The following is a 17719-nucleotide window of genomic DNA, read 5'->3' as shown; positions in this document are numbered from 1 at the left end:
CTACTGTTTGGCATATATAGCTACTGTGGTCATGTTTAAGAATACGGACCAGCATTTGCACGGATAAATCAAAAATAGATCGGTGATTAATAGCTATGTAATGAAAACAATGAAATCTAAACTGGTTTTTCCCCACAAGTCCTCATCAATTTCCTTGAAATCTGTCACGTACTGTGTATACGATTATGACCCTTTGTCAATGCATGTTTGAAAAATGGTCCACTTTCGCTTTTCATTTTCCTCCGTTGAGAGTCACAAGGACGTTGCATCTCTGTAAAACTATTAGCGCTAGCACCCTTCTAGCTCTACGCACAGTTGCCAAAAATACCCGAGTGAACTTGTGATATTGTCATCTTTTCTTATACACACCGCGGACCGAAACAAGAAAACAATTGTTCTACTTGAGAGCTTCAAGAGATATGGTCGTCTCGAACTTTTCGAGTATCTACATGTAGGTCTGTCCTCATTAGCTCAAACTTGCCAAATAACCGGCTATTTTAAGACTCGGGATATCATCCTGAAGCTCGAAATTGCGTCTTCACCAGACTGATACCCTCATCACAAACTAGCTCAGACAGGCACAAATTAGCCCGCTATTTGAAAAATAGCAGGATATTTTGGAAACAAGATTTCTCAGGATATTTTCTCAACCAAATATCCCGCTAGTTGTATCTGCGGGCAGATGAAGACATAAGTTAACTGGTTAATTTGCGATCAGGATAGTTGAAATAGTGGTTTATCTGGCAAACTCAAGCTGATGATGACAGGCCTTCTGAGAATGTTCTCAGGAGGTCACACCTAATTCATGCCATCCACTTACGACTCGAAATGATTCTGGGTACTTGTTTTAACGGCCAGATTTGGAAGGAAATCTGAATGGTGAACTTAAGACATGATCACTTTTCTTTTTTAAAGGGATCCGGTAACTTTTTTTTAGATCCTTTAGAAATAATCCTTGATTTAGCTCATGCTGCAATGATAATTATAAACCTTTTGGTCAGTCAGGAACTCAATGACTTTTAAAAGCCGATCGCCTGTCTGGTTGTCAAGATATTAATGATTGGAATTACAAATTTTGAAAATCGTTCGCTGAACGGTTTTCATAACACTAGTCTATTGGGGAAAACGAGTATGGTAAAACCGGTCACTCAAAGATTTTTACTTTTTTGAGGCACTTCTTGTTCATTTTGAAGTGCGATATTTTTAGGGCTTTAATATTACACTATATCACAGACACTGGTAACATGTAGGACCGTGTATCTCAGATTTAATATTGTTAAACGATCCTTTTAATACTCTGCCTAGACTGATACATGAAAACAAGAATTCTACTTGAGTGCTTCAAAAGATGAGGAGCATGAAATTCCCCAGTACCTCATGAACTTCTCAAAAGATAATGCCTGTTGTGCTGCAGCAAAACGTGGCAGTTATCTATTTAATGATGATGTTAAGTATATTGAATACGCTTCACTTTTCCTATCTGATAACATTGAGCTCAGTGAATATGTGTAGGACCTTTGATGTGCACAGTTGCCATTGATTTACACATAGAAAAACAGCAGCAGTTTTTTAGCGGTGGTATACCGCGTCATATCTGAGCGGTATGCAGGCACAAAAAACTTGTCATTTGTTGTGCTTAATAACCTATCTCTGCCTGCAAAATGAGACTACACTAGACTCTGTACCTAAGAAATTCCATACTGCTCCAGAAACTGACAGATATAGGCTCCGCTCAAGGCTTAAAGGTAAAGACCAGTATTGGAAACGCCCCAATTTCAAAAAATGAAATGTAAGCTCTTATTACCAATCATGTGAAAGAATATTGTAACGTGAAATCTAGAGGGCTTTTCATCACAATATGTTGTGACTAATACAATTTGTCATCCAATCCAATCCAAAAGATATTTGATATAGCGCCTTTTCATTGCAGTTACAAAGCGCTGCACACATGATGATAAAAAATTTGCCGGGAAACTGCCTACTAATTGATATATTTGGTAAATTAGTTGAGTGTATCTATTGGGATGTGAGAGATAAACGCACGTGTCGCGCACTCGGCGTAGTCCCATATACATCTTTCTGTGTACAGTGCTTGTAACTTTATGAAGGCTGGGCCAAATTTCTTTTCATTTTGATGATTCCAGGACCTTGCAGTACGCACCAATGCTTATATGCTAGATGATCAACCTTTTCTGATCGATTCCACAACGTTTCTTTCACAATGCAATCGCATGACCATAACTGGTCTTTATCTTTAACGAATTGTGGAAAAGTGTCAAATTAGAGTCTGTGCTGGCAGACTGGAAACTAAGGCTTCACTTTCAAAATAATATGCAGTTGATGCGAAAATAAAAAAGAGGGAATCTCAATTTATAGCAACTTAAAGCCCCACTGTCCTACTTGTTCCCTCTATATATAACACTTCCTCAATCGGTGCCTGTTGGTCCCCCATGATCCTCTTTTTCTTATGTTAGTTGAGAGCCGAGTTAATAAGATAGCCACCTGTCAGTGACCTCGCTGTGTGGTCTAATCCCCTCTGACCCAGTAGTGTTGGCGGTCTTTAATAAAGGCCCATTTCATACGAACATTCCTCCCAAAATGCTGAGTCAGTTCAGCCGGGTGAATGACATACACATGTATGCTATCTATTATTTGTATTAAATGCAATGTATCCCAACTCTTTTTTTTTCTCCTTTCGAGTTCGTTAACACGAAGATAAAGATATCACTTACACTAAAGGGGTTTTCCCTTTTTCAGCAGGTGCAGATGTTACTCTAGTCAAACGGATTACCCTCCTTGCAAGTCAATCTATGTGCGTGCCTAAACACCTGTATCACCAAATACTATAATCTTTAAAAAGCCTATAAGCTTTAAAAAGAAGTAAGTCAAATCCTGTTGGGTGTCTGAAACTAGCTTACATTCAATAAGCCCTGGATTATCAAGGGGTAGTAAAAGCAAGCAATTAAAAATGATTGGAAAAAAAGAGAAGATTTCAGGTCCACATTGAAAGGGGGGGGGGGGGGGGGGGGGGGGGGGAGGGGTGATGTGTGCGATGGGAACTCCCCTTTAAATATAGGGGAGCAAAAAAATGCACACCAACAAATTTCCTTTTTCTTTCTTTCTTTCTTGTTTGTCAGATAGTTTTGAAGTAATGTGCCCAGTAAAAAAGAAGAAACAGAGATTTTTTCTTTTCAGGGGGGGGGGGGGGGGGGTAACATTATTATGCTGCGCCCTCCCCCCCCCCCTCATTTTTTAAGAGAGATTTCACCCAAACACATGCATATTATTTTGGTGAATGAAAATACATACAATCTTTTCTAAAAAGCTTTGTCCAGGAGCAGGCTGTACATAATGCTAAATCAAATTTCAAACAAAATCTTCTGTGTGGGGGGGGGGGGGGGGGGGCTATTTTCTGTATTAAAAAAACAGTTAGTCCTTTGCCAACTCTTTTTGTCAACCTATAGAGCTGAAAGACAAAATATATAACATCAAAAATAATGTTTTGACATTATGAAAACAGAACCTGAGTAGCATCCCTTGTCATTCTATATATCTCCCAGCATTAATTAACTTCTTCTCTGAAATTGCCTGGTTTTTCTCTGCAACTACATGGAAAAACATAAATTATTCATCTCAGAACACCTCTGAACATTAAGTTATTAGATTGTGGATCCTGGCAACATGAAATTCAGATCATATTTCACCATTAGATAGCTCAAGGGGAGAAAAATACTGGGAAATTAGACCCTGAAAGTGCTCGTGCTTCAAGCAATAACCCAACAGCTTTCAATCTCCCGTATGATCAATAACGGCAGAATTCTCGGAAAAAATAATGTCTCGTTAACAACGCCTAAGGAGCGTGAACTTCATGTGGATGCTCAAACTGCATGAAGTATGAGATAAAGACTCCTAGCTCCCAAGATCATATTCATATTTCGAAGAATATAACAGATAGATATACGGTAGATGTTTGTCTTTTTTTTCTCCAATGTTATAAAAGGGAAAGGAATATGGATGCAAACATGCAACATATTTCCTTCAAAATTAACTAGGGTTAGGGCATGAGAACTACTTTTTTTATTTCTTATCTTATTGGGGTTATTTTATAAAGGGAGCAGGCAAGGAGAATTAGGAAACTTGCATATCAAATATATACTATGAATAAGGGGGTTTCAGATCACATTTTGATAAAGGGTTACTATTTTTTTATTTTTTTATATGGCAGCTGTAAGTCCAGAGAAATTTGCAAGATAAGAAAATAAAGAAAAGGGTTTTAACTCTGGATTAAAGTATATGAGTTAATGCCCTTCTGGCTCTTAAGAAATGATAGTTCCTTATTCCATCCAGTATGGAAACTTCACAGGAGCGATGTTTCAACTCCTTAACTCTTTAAATGCCACACAAGTAATCTCCCTGTGCCACATGTATATTTATCATGGGATAGATATATACCAAAGGCTTCAAGATGATTGAACTGCTTCCAGTGTAAGATTAACTTATAACAGTGTTAGGGTATGTTTATGCTCAACTTTTTCTGGCCAGAATCATTTAGTTCAAAACACGGTTGCGTCCTTTCTCACTTTTGTAGAATCACCGAAAAACGGCGATCATGATCGCCGATCGTAAACTCACAAAAAGGTGCGTTTACAATTTGTTAACACGTTTAAATGGGGTCAACGCACTGACCTCTAGTGGGTCTACGTAGCATGCACAGTGCAGGTTTGCGAATCCAGCTGCAAGGCCAATTAAGGCCACCCAGCGAGAATTGCCTGGAGGAGCCAGAGAAGTGAGCATAAACAGTACACCGTGGAACTGCGATTACGATGAGCGTTTACGATGAGCGTTTCAAATCGCTCATTCTGCCTTCACAATTGAGCCTAAACGCACCCTTAAGAAGGTTGTTGTGAAGCTAATCAAGACCGGAATGGGGATTGTACAAAGCCATTGTGTTGCACAAAAAGCAATCCTTCTGTCACGCGGTGCCTATTGTTTTGTGCAAAAACACACGTGTGGCAAACGAGCAACTACGCAGAAGCGAAGGAAGCAGCCAAAGTGTTAATATGTGATTCAAGTTATGTAGGTTAATGTGCCAATTTCTGTGACCAGTTACCACTTGAACTTGATATCAATTAATTCTATGGCTTCAAGGGTTTTGTACGAATTGAACCAAACTGAAACCTAAGATAAATTGGTTCTAAGAAACACCCATGCTATTGTTTTGTATTATTATTTTTGTTGGAAGGCTTTCTTCTTGTAAGTACTATAAGGACCAAATAATTGGGATCGAACTGGCTTCAATCAATCAAATGTGAACGTCACTTTTATAAACACCTTGGATTTATTGTTGATTTTCATTTTACAGAATGTAAACCCAAGGATCATTTGAATCTGTGAACACTTAGCCAGAAATCCTTCACAGTTCTTATTTAATTGTTGGGCTAAAACAATATATCCAACTACCGGTACAATAACAACAAAAAAGAGACTTGAGAGGATTAAAAACAGCTTATAAATCATTATTAACATTCTGTAAGATAATGCCAATACCAAATAAAGCTAAAACAAAGTCTCTAATGTTTTTAGAAGCAAGGATACTTTTGAAATTCATATTTATATAATTGAAGCTTCAGATGGCAAACTTACAAATTAATTTGCAGTTTACACGATTTCTCATAGTAAAAGCTATGGTTCTCTTATGCAACACTTCACTCATACATTGTATACGGTGATGGGGGATATTTCACAGAAAAAAATCAAAAGAAGCAGGACCGACCCACCTCCCCCCCCCCCCCCCCCCCCAAAATATTCCAATCTTATACTGCATTCCCTCAGTCCCTTAGGTTAATTCAGGGACCACTAGATTCTCATTGAAGGAGAAAACATTTACCGTAAATCTGTGTATAAGACGCACCCCTATTTTGGGGGGAAAAAAAAGAAAAAAAAATTCTGTACCTGTGTATAAGATGCACCCCCGACTTCCAAATTTTTTGGCGGCCAAAAAAGTGCACCTTATACACGGAGATTTACGGTAAGCTATCAAATACATTAGCTTTCATATTGGTCAATAAAGGGATGAAATCATGAAAGTAGAGCACATTATGTCTCCCCCTTAAAACTATAACATTCCAACATATCTAAGACCAAATTTGTAGACAACCAACTACAATGCAGCAGAGTTGCATTTTGGCATTTAACTGCAAATGTCCAAAAACATTCAGTAAGGTTTTATTTTGTATGCAGTATTCAGTATGGTAAGCACTGATGTATCAGAGAGCATTACATTTAAACTATTTTTTTGTCTCTTTTTTAGGGGGATGTCACATATTCTGGTTACACTCAGTGCCCCACTGCTAAAGATTACTGCTAAACAGTTGAGACCAACTTTCATAACTTGGCCTGTAGATGGAGCTCTTTTGCTACAGGAGACAACAAATGGTTACACTTTTATTTCACAATGTCACATTGATGTTGCTCATAAAAAAAAATCTTTTAAAAAGAAATTCAAATGTTGAGCTTGATTTCTTCAATATGTTCTCTAATATAAACAAAAAAAATACTCCCAGTATTCTGATGTAAGTGGGGATCTGTTCATATGTCATCGTTGGTGAGTGTGAATTCATTGGAGGTCCATAATTTAGGTGAAAAATTGATTTATCCATTGAGAAGTACCAAGCAAATTTAATTTGCAGCTTATAGATTTTAAATCAGATATCTTCTCCTGTAAAATACCTTGTGACATGCTTTTTCAAACTTTCCAGGAATACTATATAGAGTCTGTATCTATAATACAGATCTGAAAATCAATGATGGAGATACACAAGGTGTTATTATTAAAACTGACTTAAGTGAAAGCCCCGACAAATGAAAGCCAACTTGGCACTTGGCAGCACTGCACTGATCTTCTAAATATACTCCTTAACATTTCATTGTATTGTATCTGGCACTTGCTATGGCATATTTACAAGAGTTTACAAGAGTCATTATTACTATACTATCATATAACTCTATCATAAATTAGTTTTATAACATAGTAATAGATTGAATAATGCACAAATCAAAAGGACCATCTGCTATAATAGACTTGCAATCTTTACACAGAACTTGTTTTATAAATTGTGCTGGCCCATTAAAATGAATACAGAGTAAATACATACATGTACAACATGGCTTCTTATGTTCCAAAATTTCATGACCACCATCAACAAGTCAAAGCAGTTTAGTTTTTTTTAGTACAAATTAATTTCTACCAAAAACGAAACCATATGCTACATTTTATACTAAAGTATGAATATTCATTGGATGAATAAGACATATAATTCAAAGGAAAATTTTCTGCATGTAGTGGAATCGTTGTACAGCATTTGTGTTTACTCAGCGAACCCTCAAACACACATAACGAAAGTCATGCATGTGAATCAGACGATGATCCGATGGTGCCACACTGCCTCCTTCATTCATGAAGAATAATTTTCCTCAACATATATATCAAAGCAATTTGTTTTTTCTTCTACAAATTCATTTCTGCGAAAAGCAAAACCATATCTCTGCAATTAACAAACGTGCTTCTCTCACCAAAGATTAGAAATCTTCTTTACTTCAGTTATTCGTAAAAAGGGGGAGGAGCAGAAACTAATCCAATTGCTGGCAAGATTGCTTAATTTCGAAGAAAATCTCTTAATCTGCGCTTCTCAGAAGCAACGAACGTGACAAATTATTGCAATAAAAATCATGCTGAAGAGATCGTTGAATAGTGATAGATCAGGATTCGTTGTAAGATTTCTTAACTCTTTTTTCTACTGCAAGTGGCAGTTGGAAAATTATCAAAATTGCAATGTAACTTGAAGAAAAAAAATTGCTCCTAAAAAACACCCAATGTGTTGAAATGTCTGAAAATGCTAATATCTTTCCAAAATTCCAATAAATTATATTTTTTCTCTAATGGATAATCATATAACTTTCTAGTCCTGAAAATGCAGGTATTTGTCTAAGTAAATGGTTTTAAGCAAGATTCTTGTCATAATTTTATTAATCTGAATAAGCTCACGCTACCTAAAAATCCTAATACATCTCCCAGTGGTCCCTTGTTAAAAATGAAAAATGTATCTAAAGCAATTTCGACATATCAGTATTGTATTTCACACTAATGTTGGTACAAAAAAATCCTTTAGTATTTAGTACTTAGCGCCAGAAGGGTTGATTTATTTAGTTCTGTGTAAAATGATACAAGTTTGTCATTAAGCACCTCTCAAGATATTGCAACAAATACATCTAAGAGTCTTTCTCAAGTACACTGCAAAGCTCTGAGATTACCTGTAAAACAGATCGAATGGATGTAGAGGAATGATTACCACTATTAAAAGGGGATGTCCATCCTGATATCAAGTTGGTTTAATAAAATACATGATACAAAGATGGATAAGAATAATTTCCATCTGGCCAACTGATCAACAATTTGTGATGATTTATATGAGTTTCTATCTGTAGTTCACTAGAGGGACTCATGACTACTTTTGAACAGAATGGGCTGATAGAAAAAAAAATCCCAATGGCCTTCTGCCCCTCAGAATATAATGATATGAATGACTCATGAGTACTTACTAGCAGTCTCCCTGAAGTAAAATTTCACTGCAAGGATGCATGAATGCCTTAAACAGAATAATAAAAGAATGAATTCCATTTATGCCCTTATGTCTGTCAACCAAAAATATAATAAGTGATCAGGAGTATTTACAAGCATTATCCCTAGAGTACTACTTCAATGTAGGGATTTGAGACTACACTTTAAATAAGTGATCAAGAAAGGTTTGAACAGGATTTTTTTTTCAATAATGGCCTTCTGCATTTCAACTCACAATGTGTTCAATGATTCAGAACAACTTCTGCGAGTTTCTCTCTCTAAAGTTCATTCCAAGGACTTGGGATTGCCTTTAATAGAATAAAAAAAAGGGCGAGTACGGATAGGAATAATTTCCATGGACAATTCGAGGAGTCTGTTTTTATGTCTAATCAACATCCTCCTGCTATCATCCGTGAACAGTACGAGCATTATGTGCGGTTGGATGTGAGATAGACGCAACAAATTAAGGTTTCTACGAAAACGCCATTGGTCTGGGTTTGATGAGCGGTAGACTGGAGACACATTAATAATGGTGCATTAGAGAGCTCTTCATGATCATTGTGAATTAGAGAGAGAGAGAGAGAGAGAGAGAGAGAGAGGGGAGAAGGGAAGAGTGAGAGAAAAAGGGAGAGAGAGAAGAAGAAGAAGAAAAAAGAAGAAAAGAGAGACAGAGAGAGACAGAGAAAAGGAATGACAAGATAGGCAGGTCATGTTATGTAGAAGAGTCATTTTGTTTTTTTAATGTTTTATATTTCTTACATGTATGCAGTTGCCCGTAAGTGCAATTTAATTTTTTTTAAATAGGTTATTTGTTAAGCTTTCCAAGATAAATCTAAAAATATAAGTTGATAGGGCTGGTTAGAGTTTCAACCGGCAAAATTAATTGTCATATAATTTATCTCTTTTTTCAAATAGTGTCCTAACACCTTGTATTTCACATAAAAGGGGCTATAAAAGTGAAATTTAATATGTACATGTAGGTTAACAACAATACTCACTACAACCATAAAAGGATATTGAGTTATTAGCTGTTTCCAAGAAGTGCATGTTTTCCTGACGATATTCATGAATCAAAAACATTTCATTTTCGATTTCATTGACCTGGGGCCCGTTTCTCAAAGCCATTTTTTCAATGACAAATGACAAAAGTCAGTGACCAATCTGCTGATAACCAATCAGAAGCAAGGATTTCAGTAGCTTATAACAACAACTGTCACTTGTCACTGATGACAAAGTTTGTGAAACACCCCCTTGGATTCTTGCTATCAAAAGCAGCTCTTGACTTTAAACAAAAAGCCAAAAGCCTCACATTTCTTTATCTTTTAAAACATATTTATGTTTAGGAAATTACAACATAAACAATAGCATGACAGTTTCAAGTAGTGCAGAAAAAGAGAGAAATCAAACAAAACAAGTTTAGTGTGAACAATCGTTCGGTGATGATCACTAAGATATTGTGCATTGAGAGCCAGAAAGGCGTTTACTCACAAACTTTAAAGGTACTATGTCCCTTTTGCAGGCCAAAAAAATGAAAAGGTTAAATTCCAATGGCATTTGAAAGATAATACTAATTTAGAACTCCCCTTATAAAAAGGGGGCTTGAAAATGTCTTTAAGTGGGAAAAATAACGACTATTACTTGTCAAATCGACTAAGGAGCTATAGAGCCAATAAGTAATAGTCTTGATTTTCAGACCATTGTACCGCATGGTCATACGTTTTATGCTGCGCAAAGATTCAATCAGTTTAATTTTGGCATTTACAAGAAGTGGGTTATTGATGTAGACAATTCCTTTACAGCTCATTTTATGTACCGGTATGTATGTAATTACCAAAGAAGAAGAAAAAGCCAGTCAGTCACTCAATACTGACAAAAGTGTCTGACAGTGAAGTCTAGCAAGTAAATGGGTTTCCTTGCATAATCTGAATATTAGGACACTGCTAACCGTTGAATTTCACAGATAGGACATACATGACATATTCATAATTCCTGCAAAGTTCTACAGAATTTGAGGTTGGCTGCAAAAGGGATATAGTATCTTTAACAGCCTTCTAGCTCTAAAAAAACGATGTAACACATGTAGTACAAGAACATAAGAAAGTGTTCATTGCCGATATCAAACAAATTATCAAAAATAATATCGCTAGTGATATTTGTTTCTCTCGCAATGTATGGTCGTCAAGGGATCTAAGGGATCACAATATGTTGTGCACCGCTGCAACACTTCGCAGGTGATAACTCCACCCAGGTGTCAAATGGGTACCGATAGGAAGGAATTCCTTAAAATGCTGTGAGCGTCGAAATCGGCAGCCTAGCATAGCCGGGTAATGTTGGAGCGCCTTGAGGACCTTACAAGGTCGATACATGCGCTATATAAGAATCCAATATTATTATTATCATTATTATTATAAAATATATTGTAAGCAAGCGACTTTGACAGACATTTGAAACGCATGCGATAATATAGTCCAAATTCACAAAAGTGTTTTTTTCTTTTAAACCTCATGGTTTTATACCTCCATATAAAGCGTAGTACACCAGTGTCCTCATGTCTGATAAACGGCCAATATTTTTTTTTCTGCACACTTATTTACGCTTATTCTAGGTCGAGTAGGGGGTTTCACCATGGTCTAGATCATGGGTTAAATTTAAACCCGTTTTGAGAATATGACTCTATTCTACTACTTTGTGCAAAATTGGGTTTAACATTTGTGTATCTGTGTGTATTGGGTTTTTTACAGACGTGTATCAATCAGATATGATTATTTACGTCTGGGGACCGACCTTTAAACGTCACCATCCAAAAGACGTGACTCAGTTTCGAACATGCGTCTTTGGCTGAATCAGTTTGTAACTTCCATTGTTAGCTGGATTACAGGCGCACACCACAACGCCTAGAAGAAGTTATGTGTAGTCCCAGGTCTGAGTTTACCTTTGTTTAATAAACGTGATCGTAGATGGCGGGTCGGGATTAAATGAATTCGTAGAAAACGAGCCCACATGTTTCACGTGTCCCATCCTCCCCCACCCTCCCTACGCACAACGCAAAAAGTGTCACAAGCTTGAACACCAACTGACAACATAATCGAGTGATTGTATGTTAATTGCATGGAATCTCAAGGACATTTGATACAATAGAATTCAAGCACAATATAGTTCTGGGAAAAGGGAAAAAAGTTCCTCCATGTCTACACGACTTATTAAAGTGAGTCATGCTATCAAGGGCATTGCTGAACAATAAAGAATGCAATAACAGTTCTAAAAAGGAACTAAATAAATAAATGAGGGGGAAAAAGGTTCATCTACTGCTGCAAATATGCCCCTCTTTCTCATCTAGCAATCAAGTTGATGACCGCAATTGACTGTTTAAAGGGATCGGGTATCTATGTCTCAGATTCTAAACAAAATCCTGGATTTAGCTCATGCTGCAATCATAATTATAAACCTTTAGGTCAGTCAGGAATCCCATGAAGTTTACAAGCCTGATTATCAAGGTATTTATGATTGGAATTTGAAATTTCAAAAAAATGTTTTTATAACACTACAGTCTTTTGGGGAAAATGAGTCACTCAAAGATTTTGTACTTGTTTGAGGCACTTCATGAACATTTGGAAGCAAAATTTTTATAGGGCTTCAATATTACACCATATCACAGACGCTGATAACACGTAGGGCCATGCATCTCAGATTTGGCAATGTTAAATATAAGTTTCTTGTATAGCTATTTTTTCCAATGAAAGGGACATAGACATTTTTTAGTTATTGTTTATGCAATTTTAAACAGGCTACATATGGATGCAGAATATGTTTTCACACAGGCATCGCCAGGTCACTTTCATACCTTGTTAAATTCTTGACGTTACAATAACTACAGTAGTTGAATTTGAGAAAATAAAGTGCTTGTTAATTTACGAGCAAAGACAATTTCATCATATAAACTTTTAATCATTCAACACATACATTCATCCAAACCTATTTTCTACATTTAAAATTCTCATTCTCTCTCTCCATCTCTATCATCTCTCTTTCTCTATCTAGTCTGTGTGTGTCTTTCTTTCTCTGTCTCTGTCTTAGTCTCTCTCTCTATCTCTCTCTACCTGACTCTTACTCTCTTTCTTCCACTCTCTTTCTCTTGCTCTTACACTCTCACTCTCTTTCTCTGTCTCCGTCTCTCTCTCTCTTCCTCCCACCATCTCTCTCTCTCTCTCTCTCTCTCTCTTCCTCCCACCATCTCTCTCTCTCTCTCTCTCTCTCTCTCATCTTCAATACATATTATACCTTTCCCTAAAAAACAATTTTCCATCAATTCCTAACCAAAGCCTGGGGCGATCTCTAGAAATTCTCCATCTGAATAATTCATAGGAAAGCCCAACCTTTCCTGTTTTTTTCTCAAGTGCACTAAACAGCACGTGGTAATATATATTCACCAACAAGTTCTGAGAAATTCTGGGAATGAGGACGTGCCAATAATCATGTCACAGAACTCCATATTTCTATTATGAAATAAATGTAACATGACCAAACATTCAATCACTCAAGAATCAAGTATAAATCCCATCTCAACCTCTCGAGATATAATACTTCAGATGTTTTCTATTTCGCAATTCTGAGAAATACAATTGCCAAGTTGAGGATTAATTTTCAAACGAGAGTAGGGTGTCTCTATCTTTAGCAACATAACCTTTGCATAGTGATTATGTACACACAATGGGATAGGCTTTCCAGAGAAGGGCACTTAGTCTTAAGGCGTTGTGCTTTGCTTTCCATGGTGGAAAGGTCATGAAAATTAATATCAAATATTCTGCGTTGCATTTTATTGACCATTGACATTTTCTAATGCTGCTATATTTTCACAATATCTAACTTTTGAGGTTTCATTTCATAGAAATTTATTGAAGAAATTGATCACAATTAATATCTCTATTTCTTTAGGGTGAAATAGCTATCCACTTTACTTATTCTTGACAAAGATGGTAAAGAATCAATTTCATCAGACAAATATTTGTGTTATTCGTTTATGCATTCATTTCTAATATGCAGAAAGAGGCCCTGCAAGTTTCAGTGTAACGGCATTGTTGCACATTGATCATTGCTCAAGTCTATCCATCCTTTCACATTTTTATATACAATTAAAGCTAAACTTTAGTACTGGTAATGCGATTGCATTGTGAAAGAAAAGGTGTGAAAGGATCAGAAACAGTTGATCATGTAGCATGTAAGTATTGGTGTGCACTGCAAGGTTCTGGAGTCATCAAAATCATAATAAATTTGACCGAGTCTTGGTAAAGTAACAAACACTCACATAGAAAGCTATATATGGGACAACACACATCGTGTCGGGGATGGTACTACCTTGGTTTCCTTGTCTTTCTATGCTCATTTCTCAGCCAGTATACATTTTCTTCCAAAATTGTTTGGCACATGTCATTTATTTGTAATCTTGAACATTCAGTGTAAGTTTCGTTTGATTCTGTGAGAATTAATTTTTTTTTTTTACCAGTACTGGAGTTTATCTTTAAATACATCAGTATGATGACGTAGCCTGGGGAACATTATTAAATTAAATGCAATCTCCACCCCCATCAAAAAAAAAGAAAAAAAAGAATAACAAATAGTATACAAAAGCAAAAGGGAGATTTAGTACTCTGGATATTGTAAAAAGAGCCCTCAAAATCTAAACAACATAAAAGCTGTCAACAAATAAATGACTACATTATACAAAACATGGCCACCAAGGATATCTCAAATATCCCCCCCCAAAAAAAAAACACAAAAAAAAAACACACAACAACAAACATAATGGCCCAAATTCACAAAGGAGATTTGTTGACAAACCTAGGTTTATGTGTGTCATATGACGTGTTTTGACGCGTTTTGACAAACCTTGGTTTATGTGTATCATATGACGCACATAAACCTAGGTTTGTCGACAAACCTCCTTTGTGAATTTGGGCCAATAAAGGTGCTTGAAAGAGGCATTTCAAAGAAAGAAATATCATGATTCCTCTTTTGGTTTGATACTGAATGTTTACCTCTACACAATCAAGATCTAAGGGGGTGCGAATACTTGACGACTGACATTTACTTAGGAACCTTTTAAACATCTTTTCCACGGAAATGCCTCTCCCACGTAACATTTAATCTTGTTTTGTTGTCAGAATGAAAATGTCAAACCTTTTGTAATTCCCTGAAACCATGGATGAACAACATGTATATATATATATATACCAGAGAGGAAATTAAAGGATTTGAGTTGAAGAATGTAATTTTGTAAGACTTCAAAATTGAAGCGAGGGCGTTGGTGAGAAAAGTGAGATGCAGAGAAGCATTGAAGGAGAGAGAGAGAGGAAGAGGGAGAGAGAGAGAGAGAGACAGGGCAGAGGGAACAAAAGGGAGAGAGGAAGAGAACAAGAGAGAGAGAAATGAAAAAGAGACTTACAGAGCAGAAAGAGAGAAGGGGGGGGGGGGGTAATCCACACAACAGTTCTGATACTTTTATCTTATAAAAGAACACCCTACTCGGAAAACCTTGCCTTTTCTTTGGACAAATATTCAACTACAGGAAATATCAGCTCATACACACATTGTGTGGTCTGACACATGCTCTGCGTTAAAATAATTTTTTGTCAAAGATGTTGGGTTAGGGTTAGTGGTGCTATCATGTTTATAGTATAGCTATAGGGTAAGGGTCAAGGGTTAGGTATGGAGTTGACACCAGGGTTGAAGTATGTTTGGTAGAGGGACACTGACCACGAAGCATGTGCCCTAGAACCACATACACGGTCAAACTTGGTCATACAGGCCATCTGATGGAAACAGAGACAGTGACAGCTGTCGGCAGGTGGACTTTCTAGACAGGATCTACGACACACATTTCTTTCTCAAGGGAGACAAAATACATGGCAACTATACAGAGGTCGCCTTTAGAGGGAGGTAGCCACTATTGAAGACAGGTTTGACTATAGATAGACTGAACATTGAAATGAAAGAGAAGAGGAAGGACTGACTGACTTACAAAGGTCTGTTTGTCCTAAGTCTTGACCAGAAGGCCAATGCACATAGACAGAATGATTAAATGAAAGAGTAGAGGAAGGATCGACTTACTGAGGTCCAGTTTGTCCGAGGTCTTGACCAGAAGGTCAGGCTTGATCAAAGGTAGCTTGGTCTCCACCAGGTTACGCAAGGTCAGCGAGAGGTCGCGGAGCAGGAAGAATGCTCGGATTGCCTACAGCAAGATGATGAACAGGATGAAAATGCATGATGCAAATGAAACAAACATCATTACATCAATACACATACATGATGAAAATGCTGGTAAATCTTCATATCATCATCATACAAGCAGGCTTTAGTTTTGGAGTCAGTGGTCATGTTGAGGCCTTATACAGACTTGGTTCAAAAGAGGTAATGACCCTGGCACAGGGAAGCTCATAAAACTTGTGACAATTACATTGTATTTCTTCTTTTGCCTTTGGTTTATTTGAATTTGCATGAGATTAGCTTCTTTCTTTTAATAGAAAGAAAGAACAATGAAAGATGGAACAAAATTACAAAAATACTTCTCCCCTCCCCCCAAAAAAAAAAAAAAAAAAAAAAAAACAACAACTATGAATGGAGAAGCTGTATGTAGCACATAAACCATTCAAAGATATTATTTTTACCACCCTTACAATTGTTGATATATGCCGTACATTCTCTGTTTGTATTCTTAAAATTTGTAAAAGATTTTTGTCTCGTAAAGATTGAGAATAATAGCTGAAGTACTTACTCTCCTTGTCCTTTCTAGCTCACCAGAGGGCAGCCTCTTGGTGAAGTCTATCCCTGTCAAAGGTGTGCCAGTAGGGGGCAGCAGAATGGATTCGTCCATCATCAGGTACTCAACATTCAGGGGTCGTTTCTATTGATGAAAACGTCGTACAAGAAATTTTCAAGTGCCCAGTAAAAGTTTTGCACATAACAAGGTTAAAGGATACCTTAAGTTCTGGTAATGACTTCTTACAGGAATCAAACAAAAGGTACACTGGATATTTAAAAAGAGCAAAAGAAAGATATCTGACAAATCATTTTGGTATAAACGCGTAACAGAGGAGTAGTGAGCAAAGGAAGTTTAGAAAATCTCAGCTGGGCTGGCTAATGTAGGTATAAAGCCTCGTTCTGGGCCATATGATCAACTTAGAAGCTTGCGCTGATATTGACCTATAGATAGTTAGTTGATAATTTTAGAAAGGATCTATACTTGCGGACTTTGGCCCTAAACCATGTACTTAAACCAGGAACTTTCATTCACTACTTGTCAATTTTACAACTTGAACACTTCTCAAATTGTTACAGTTATGTTTTTTTTGTGACAAGAAACTAATAATTTCTGAATCTCAAAGTATACTTTAGAAAGTTTCATGGACACCATAGTTCTAGTTTGACAGTAGAACGTAGAACAGAGCACTATTGCAATGTAAACCTACCTTCATATTTTGATATTCATACATTGACATTTACTTAAAGCCAGAAACATTCATTTCAAATAGGACTTGTAAATTATACAACATAAAACAGTCTCAAATTGATACATAGAATGCAGAGCTGCCAACCTTGTGTGAACAAATAAAGGAATCATGATGGCAAAAAAAAAAGAATTTCAAGCCAAAAAAAGAAATTCATAAAAACGAAACTTACAACCACGCGCGACACACTTCCAATGCAGAAATGTTCATTCATCACGCTGTTTTTTCCATACAAGCAGGTAATTTTTTTGTGGTAATTTTGGTATTATCGGCATTTCATTTTTTTTAAGAATATTTTTCTCTTCAAGTATGTTTTAAAATAGTTTTCTATTGAATTTGTGATCAAATCACCATTTTAGGGCAGTTGTTTGACCTGCGGTAGGTTAAAAAAAAAAAAAAATTAAATTAAAAAAAAACGTATTTTATGAAGAAAAACGTAATACCGTAATGGAGAGGAAAAAAAAACAGAGTAATTCCGGCAAAAACGGAATGGTTGGCAGCTCTAAGAATGTCTTTGTGACGATAATCTAATCATTTCTGAATCTCAAAGTATATATTAGAAAGTTTCATGGACACAATAGTTAGTTTGACAGCATTATAT

The 17719-nt window shown here is 36.5% G+C and overlaps 1 protein-coding gene across 1 annotated transcript in view; it reads right to left on the bottom strand.

The window, feature by feature from the left end:
* Positions 1–17719, bottom strand: part of LOC579783 (protein CLEC16A) — a 104667-nt gene that overhangs the window by 55254 nt on the left and 31694 nt on the right. Inside the window, exons 17-18 of the mRNA XM_030984386.1 lie at positions 16386–16514; positions 15722–15842 (exon numbers count right to left, since the gene is read on the bottom strand). Of these exons, the coding sequence (XP_030840246.1) occupies positions 15722–15842; positions 16386–16514 (250 nt within the window). The remainder of the gene's footprint in view (positions 1–15721; positions 15843–16385; positions 16515–17719) is intronic.

This window comes from Strongylocentrotus purpuratus, unplaced genomic scaffold (assembly GCF_000002235.5).
Source record: "Strongylocentrotus purpuratus isolate Spur 01 unplaced genomic scaffold, Spur_5.0 spur5_scaffold_14, whole genome shotgun sequence".
NCBI classification, from domain to species: Eukaryota; Metazoa; Echinodermata; class Echinoidea; order Camarodonta; family Strongylocentrotidae; genus Strongylocentrotus; species Strongylocentrotus purpuratus.
This window is presented reverse-complemented; position numbering and strand designations above follow the sequence as displayed.